The 8,373-nt window shown below is 41.9% G+C and overlaps 1 protein-coding gene across 1 annotated transcript in view; it reads right to left on the bottom strand.

Annotated features, from left to right (window-relative positions):
* Positions 1-201: 201 nt before the first annotated feature.
* CTR9 (CTR9 homolog, Paf1/RNA polymerase II complex component) overlaps positions 202-8,373 on the bottom strand; it is a 29,067-nt gene continuing 20,895 nt past the window's right edge. Inside the window, exons 19-25 of the mRNA XM_045894137.2 lie at positions 7,641-7,712; positions 7,029-7,164; positions 6,729-6,875; positions 5,976-6,133; positions 4,577-4,673; positions 4,022-4,134; positions 202-1,276 (exon numbers count right to left, since the gene is read on the bottom strand). Coding sequence (XP_045750093.1) covers positions 856-1,276; positions 4,022-4,134; positions 4,577-4,673; positions 5,976-6,133; positions 6,729-6,875; positions 7,029-7,164; positions 7,641-7,712 — 1,144 coding nt within the window. The 3' untranslated portion in view covers positions 202-855. The remainder of the gene's footprint in view (positions 1,277-4,021; positions 4,135-4,576; positions 4,674-5,975; positions 6,134-6,728; positions 6,876-7,028; positions 7,165-7,640; positions 7,713-8,373) is intronic.

Genomic DNA, 8,373 nt, shown 5'->3' with positions numbered 1-8,373 from the left:
TGATCTCTGGTTTGTAAGTATGAGCCCATGTTGGGTTTAGAGGTTACTTAAAAATAAAATCTTTAAAAAAATGGTAAGTTTTGAGTAAACACCCTTCAGCTTAGTTCAGGTTCTTCCAAATACTTGCATAGTTGGTTTATGCTCAATTTTCATATACAAATGTACTGAGCAAATACAAATGACACGATGTTACCCATAAAAGTTGGTAGAAGAATTTTATTGTGTGGCTTATGTAGGTCTTTGCATTCTACTAACAGAAAAGCATTTTTCCACATCTTATTCAACCTAACAAATTATATATCTGTGATCTTATCTACATGGCTGCAGTATTACACTATATTGAAGAAAACCTTCCTTTTACTTGTACGTTGGTGCAATTATACAGCAGATCTCTCTTTGTCCAGAAAATAAAAATATTCTCAATCTCAACTTAAAATGGAACAAAGACATTAATACCAAGTTTCCTGCACCACTCAGTAAAAGATTGCAATAAAAACCAGAACAGTATGCTGCTTAACATACAAGATGATGAGATGTCTGCCAGTTTCAGTCAAACCTCTGTAGGAATGATTTAGCATCTGGGTTTATTTTTACTGCTGTTTTCACATATGACAAGTGGAATTGTACCATAATGAAGAATAGTCACATTCTTCATTTGCTCAAGAGACTCAAATATTGGACTCTAGCACAGGAAATATCTCTTGGGGCTTAGTAATATACAAATGGGTAGAAAAAAAAAACTGCCTTAGGAAAAATTTCACAATTGTCTGACTAAACATCTGAAACGTTTTTATCACAGCTTTCATATATTAAAAAAGTTTCCTCCAGAGATGAAGCTTATTTATGACATAAAACCTAGTCGCTATCATCTGACCCATGTTCTGAGCCCCGATCCGAGGCCTCGTTGTTGGATCCCTCTGGTTCGGATTCATTTCCAGAGCCGTGGCCAGAGCCCTCATTATCTGAGCCTCTCTCGGAATCGTGATCGGACTCGGCGCTCGGAGAAGCGGGGCGGGAGTCCATGTCTGAGCCTCCAGAGCGGCTCCTCCCGGACTGCACAGACTCATTGTCAGACTGGTCAGAACCCGAGGGCCTTCTCTTTCTGGCTGGCTGGTCACTGTCTGAATCCTCATCTGACTGCTGTCTGCGGGGCCTCCGGGGGCTCCCGGCCTCGCTGCCAGACTTGTTCTGGTTCTCATCAGAATCGCTCTCTGAGGAGGCCCGCTTCTTCCGCCGCTCGCCCTCATCCGAGTCGCTGTTGCTGGTTCGGTGATGCCTGGTAAAGACAAGGGCGGGTTAGACAGACCAAGGGGAGCTCAACGAGCACAGAGTGCTTTCAAAACATCAGGGCATTTACTGTTCTATTTCTTGACCTGGATGGTGTTGACACAGGTGTTCATTTTGTGGTACTTGTGCCGTGTCCTGTTTTGTAAATTTGATATATTTCACAGTAAAAAAAAAAAGGATTATAAGGAAAAAAGAACACGGCACTTTGATTATAACACAACATTTAAACAATAAACGAGGACTCTCATTGGCTTATATCAGGCACCTTTCATCAGAATGAAGCACTTCTCAATTTCATACATAAAATTATGAAAAGGAAGGGATAATTTATTTCTATAAACAAATTCATAGCAGCAGAGGTGAAACCCAGGATCTTGCTTGGCTGTAGACTCTGAGGAATTAACCCTCTCCCAAGGCTGGATGAGTGGGACTTGTCCCCATCCTATCATACACCTGAAGAGCAAAGGCACTGTTTCTAACCACGACCTGCACTAGGGCCCTCCACCAACACAAGACTTACTTAAGAGAAGAAGCTGGGGCTAAAAGGCTTTTATAGCTTGCTTACTTCTGCTCTGAGGTCCCCTCTTCTTATCAGTTGATGGGTTAAAGGGAAGGGGACTTGCACCTATGCTTGGAATGCTGGTGGCGCCCAGCTGGTGGCACCCAGGAAATCTTGGCTTCCTGGAGCCTCTGGGGGAAAGACCATTCCCGTAACTGCTGTGACAGTGGCTCACAGCCCAGAGCTTTGGACAGGAGGACATACTGCTCCTGCGGCATATTCCTCAGTTTTGGTCTCCAGGACAAAGATTCCAGGAAAGGAATATTAAATCCCACAGGGTTCAGTCTAAGAAGAGAGAAGACGATGAAATATATCCCTCTGTTCGGATATGAAACCATCTCTGCATGACTAAAGAAAGGCTCTTTGTGCTTAAATCTGAAAGAAGAAATCTAGACATACAATATGTAACTCAGGTCACCCTGGGTGGACATGAAGAGTGACTAAGAAGTGGACACTGTATATTCACTCTGTGTATATGCTAAAGGCCAGTGGGCCTCCTGGGATCTAATTCCCACCATTCTACCTGGCCAAATAAGCAAACACTTCGTGATGGTCAGGACCAAGTTTAACTGATACAAGTGGCTCAAATCAACATGGTCTTGACCTCAGATATAGTTTAGCAGTAGCTCAGCCTGTCACATGGACCCTTCTGCCTACACATTTTAACAATGCTCATTCTAAAACCAGACATCTCATTGCTCTGCTCGTGCATGCCTCTCACCACTGGCCAGGGTAACACCGTGGGCAAAGGGCAAATCAACCCCAATGTATGTTAGCCAGTGCCTTCAGAGAAACGCGGAACTGCCAAGTCTTTACAGATGGTTCCCTAAAGCTCGCTACCTATGAGGCCAGCACCCCCGCCAGCACCCTTAGCTCCCTCGACATGCTAACCAAGACTCAACTCAAACAGCCTTCCTTTTACGAAGCCTGTCTCCTACAACCCTCCCCTCAACTCCAAATTAGGTATAGTCCCCAGAGAGCAATAAAGGAAACTATGTGATAACACTTATTTCACGATAATTCGGTTTTTGGTTTATCTGTTATTCTCCACTGCCTCTAAAGCATAAACTCCTTGAGGGCAGAGTCTGACTCTTTCCTCTGTATCCCTGGCACTCAGCACACTGTCTCAGAGAATTCTCAGGGGATGTTCAAGTGACTGTGGAATGAATGAATGAAATGACGGCCATCAGAAGAAATACACAGTGTGGTACAGCATTCAGAGTCCCACTCTGTGAATCCAAGTTGGGGGGAACCTCCAGCTTGAGGGACAAGTTTAGGACAAGTAAAATCAAAGACTACTTTTCCAGGTGTGCCATGAGCTAAAGGAGAGTACTGGACAAGTCGTCTAGGAAAGCCCTTCACGGAGCAGGCAGAGCTGAGTCACCACTGCCCCACAATGGAGGAAATGGTCAAGAAAGTCCCATCCCCACGTGAGCAGGATCAGGCTACTCTAACAGTTTTAGCCGGTCTGGTAGTGTAGCAAAGTGATACATTCCATTTAGAAGGATGCCATCCAGAGCTAGAGCATATTAAGCTAAGTGAAATAAGTCAGTCAGAGAAAAACAAATACCATACGATCTCACTCACATGTGGCATTTAAGAAAGAAAACAGATGAACATATGGGAAGGGGGAAAAGAAAAAAAGGGAGAAAGAGAAGCCATAAGAGACTCTTAATTACGGAGAACAAACTGAGGGTTGATGGAGGGAGGTGGGTGGGGGATGAGCTAGATGGGTGATGGGCACTAAAGAGGGCACTTGTGATAAGCACTGAGTGTTGTATATAAGTCATGAACCACTGACTTCTACTCCAGAAAATAATATTTCATTGGATGTTAACTCCCTAAAATTTAAATAAAAAATAAAAAAATGAAATAAAATAGCAAAAAACAGTAATAATAAAATATAGTAAAATAAAAGAAAATTTCACTATTGAAAAAAATAGAAGGATGCCATCCAGCAAATTTCAGCTAATATCCACGGAGAAATAAGATTTCAAAATAGGTTTTCTTCTCTGAGGAACAAACATGTGACAGGACAAAATGACAGGGTTAGAATAAGATGTGTGTTGAGGTTTCTGACAGCTTTGACATTCTAAGAAACTGGAGGGAAGACATCTGGCACAGTGACCACTTTTATCTTTCAATAGAAGAATACACTAAGGGAACAATTCCTACCCTTCATCAGCAATTTTAAGTTTATCTTCGTCTGAAGAATCATCACTTGACGATATTATGGCTTTCGATTTTATTTTGCCCTTCATTGAAGGAGGCAGACGTTCTGGCTTAGGCTAAAGAAAGAAGACCAAACAAAACAGATTATTCAAGACTCTGAGGTTACATTACATTAGGACGTCTTATTAAACTAAGTTTGCAGTGTAATGATAACAATCAAACAGCAGCCTAATACATTTCAAAAAGAAGCATTTGTGCTTGAAGAAACTGCAGGGAAAGCATGTATTCTGGTGGGGGCGCCTGAGTGGTTCAGTCATTAAGTGTCTGCCTTTGGCTTAGGTCATGATCCCAGGGTCCTGGGATCGAGCCCCGCATCGGGCTCCCTGCTCTGCGGGAAGCCTGCTTCTCCCTCTCCCACTCCCTCTGCTTGTGTTCCCTCTTTCGCTGTGTCTCTCTCTGTCAAATTAAAAAAAAAAACAAAACAAATGAATGTATTCTGGTGTAGTGCAATCCTTCCTGCCAACAACGGGGATGAAAACCACAGTATTATAAACTTACAGCCTTCTTCTTCTCGGCTCTTGGAGGACGGCGCTTTTTCGGTTTGGGGCCATTTTCGGTTTCGTCATCGTCAGATCCTTCTTCTCCCTTTGGAGGTCTTACATAGCGGACATCAAAAGAAAGTCTGTCAAGAATCACTCATACTTACAAAGTCTAAGACTACTTTGTCATTGACACATTTTCTTTTCTTTCTTTTTTTTTTTTTTTTAAGATTTTACTTATTTATTTAACAGAGAGAGACACAGCAAGAGAGGGAACACAAGCAGGGGGAGTGGGAGAGGGAGAAGCAGGCTTCCCACCAAGCCGGGAGCCTGACGCGGGGCTCAATCCCAGGACCCTGGGATCATGAACTGAGACGAAGGCAGATGCTTGACAACTGAGCCACCCAGGCACCCCAATCAACACATTTTCATTCTGAATACTATTCTCTACATGTGCTCTCAACCATACTGTCCCTCCTCAAGGGCAAAGGCCATCATTTATAATTGCTGCACACAGCTCAGGAGTCCGCAAACACCATGGATTTATGTGATGTCTACCAAATAATTACGTCTCTGTTAAGTCCTCTTATTAATCTAAGGTAAGCTTGAATCTTGCACTTGGTGGAGGGATAGAGGATGGGACAAAAGACCCAGACTCCAGACCTTACATCCTTCCTCTCCTCTTCCTTCCTTCCCAGCTACTCATTCCGGGCCTACTGAGGTCCTATCATAGCTTCCATTCTACAGGTCTGTGTCTGAATGAATTCACTGGGTTCTTTGCTAAGTAGAGGCAGCAAAGGGCTGGGAAGAACAGGTCTCGCTAAGATAGCCAACTAGAGGTTCCTGGACAGGGGAGCACCACGAGAGAGGAACAGGACAGCTCAGGGGCACCTCCAGGTGAGGGACGGGCAGGATACCACTTATCTTAACAGCAAATGGCACTAGAAGATTCAAAGGCCCTTCTTTTACATTAATTCACATTTTATACATCTAGCAAAACTTGAGGTAGGCATCATTATTACCATTTTACATAACGGAAACTGAGGCTCACTGACTTTCCTAAGGTTGCACGTGGACACTTAGTGTGGACATACCCGGTTTTCTCATTCTAAACTGCATACATCTTCCCATAAATAAATATTACAATTTTGAAGACATCAGAAAGGCAATGATGACTAACTTGCAGCTCTCACAGGGAGCTGTGGAGATGTGTGGCGACTCCAAGTACTCAGGGGATTTGGTGTGGAGGGGTCTTTCTTAGGATTATTATGATTAAAGTAGGAAGTGAGGGAACAAAAGGCTTCACTGTCTGCAAAGATCAAATGATCACCAGGTTTCATGAATTCTAACACAAGAAAGATTCAGGTGAGAGGTTGTCTGTCACCTTCATGAGGCTATTCACAACACACTGGTAATACCTTCTCCTCTTTTTCTTCTTTCTCTCACCACCCTCCTCTTCTTCGCCTTCTTGTTCACTACCACTGCCCTTTCTTCTCTTCTTCTTTTTGGATATAGGCAGGTCATCGTCGGTATCATCATTGACAAATTCATCAAACTCTCCTCCCTTTTTAGAACGCTGAAATCCAAACAAGACTACAATCAGTTCTCTCCTGGCTGGTGGAATAAGGCCACATCCTATCAGTCATTTAACAAACAAAGGATCTTTTGTTTTACCAAGTTGCAAGGAACTTGTATTTGATGAAGCCCAATGTTAAAGACTTCTAATTAGGGTAAATTGCTCAGATATCAAAAATCATAAACTACTCAGGCCACTACAAGGTACAGCGTTACTGGACTAACCCTGGAATGAAATTTTTTTTTTTTTAAAGATTTTATTTATTTATTTGAGAGAGCATGAGAGGGGAGACAGTCAGAGGGTGAAGCAGAATCCCCGCTGAGCAGGGAGCCCAATGTGGGACACGATCCCGGGACTCCAGGATCATGACCTGAGCCGAAGGCAGTCGCTTAACCAACTGAGCCACCCAGGCGCCCCCTTGGAATGAATTTCTGAGGATACTACTGAAAGCACTGGGTTGGAAGACTGTCTCTTAGCAAAGGAGGAAGTCAAACTTAAGAACTAAGCACTGAGTAAATACAACCAATGATACTCGCTTCTGGGAGTCAAACGACAGGGACTGTGGCCACCAGTATTAGCAGGCGTCCCACCTTACCCGTCCACCACCACCACCTCTCTTCTTTTCTTTTGTTGCTTCGGTCTCTCCAGTAAACATAAGAATATTTTTGGTCTTCTCTACATACTGGGCCCGCTGTTCCAAAAGTTTCTTTTGCTCTTCCTTTTCTCTGAGACGTTTCTCTTCCTAGGAGGGAAAAAGAGTAGGAAAACACTGCATCAAAATGTTATGTTGAAAAAATATCATGACGACCATCAGAAGGACTTCTTTTTTAACATACAAAGTGTATGTATGCACACAATTCTTTAGTTCTAGTATAACTGCAAACACAATAAGTACCTGTTCTTTAAGAAGTTTCTGCCTTAACAGTTCCTTTTCTTGCTCTTGTTTGGCCCGTAACTCCCTTTCTTCTTCATCTTGTTTACGTGCCCGGGCCACGTGGTACTGGGCCTGGCTCAGTAAGTCAGAGCATTGCCTACAACATTTCAGATTCAGAGAGACATGAATGCAATTAGTATTTTGTTCAAAAACTCAGAGTATCTGTTTTCCTTACACAAACTAAAAAGTCTGAAGCAGGATCATTCGCTGATATCTAAGGGATATTTTAATTAGCAAAATTAACTTAAGTTTCTCAAAGTCAAGACTGTCAATTACAGTAACTTTCCAAATTATAAGCGTCCTCTCCAAGCATAAATATAAAGATTTTCAACATTCTCTTCACATGTGACTCAAAAGAGTCAGGATAGATAGAAAAGTATTTTCTCCACACAACTTAAATACTTGTACTAAATTGACTTTGTCATATTCCCTGAAAGGACCCTTAGAAAAAAGCTTGACCCAGGCTGGGGAGCCCCACAGAGGAGTGGGAAAGACTGACCCCTGGAAGGCTACCCGGTGCACACTGACATCACTGCCTCACCCAAAGTCACCTTCCAGAAGTAGTAACATTACCTGGCTTCTGTAGCAGCAAGGGCCAAATCGAATCTCATTTTGTCTCCCACTTTACTCAAGTAACTGAAGTATCTAAATGGAATGAGAAAATAAAATACTTCACTTAAAAAAATTCTAATGAAACAGGCTCTTTAACATTTTTAATCCACTTTACAAAAACAGTCTGAGAATAGGTTTACTGACTTACATGAACCTGTTTGATACATGAAAGGCTATCATCTCAATATAATTATATATGAAACGCACTTAAAAAAAGACTCATCATTATAACACTCAATATGTTTAATAAAAAACAAGTCCATGAAGTTAAGTAGTCATATTTAATATTATCAGTAAATTCATAAATAACCAAAAATCAGCTCAAGCAACAAGTATTTACTAACCACGGTATTTACTAAATATGTCAGCATGGAGTTTAGGAGGTGTAGGCCATGAAAACACAACTAATGTACCAGGAAAGGCAAGGAATGCTTATATAAGAATTTAAATAAGGCTGGACAAAACCTGAAGAGATGTCAGGCTTTGATTTCACCACAAACTGAATTACCAAATAAATCCTATGAAGGTACATAAACTTTGAGCTAAGTGCAATAAACCTATTCAATATTTATGAGGACAGGCTTTAATAATCTTAGCCCTATGAAAATTAGTATCCCATGAAAGACACACCAGTATAAGTAATAAAACCAATATAAGTGAAGCCTAAAAATTTCAAGTGTGTAAAAATGCTGGG

This window comes from Mirounga angustirostris, unplaced genomic scaffold, assembly GCF_029215605.1.
Source record: "Mirounga angustirostris isolate CCGP_5_RB_7025 unplaced genomic scaffold, mMirAng1.0.hap1 SCAF_13, whole genome shotgun sequence".
NCBI lineage: Eukaryota > Metazoa > Chordata > Mammalia > Carnivora > Phocidae > Mirounga > Mirounga angustirostris.
This window is presented reverse-complemented; position numbering and strand designations above follow the sequence as displayed.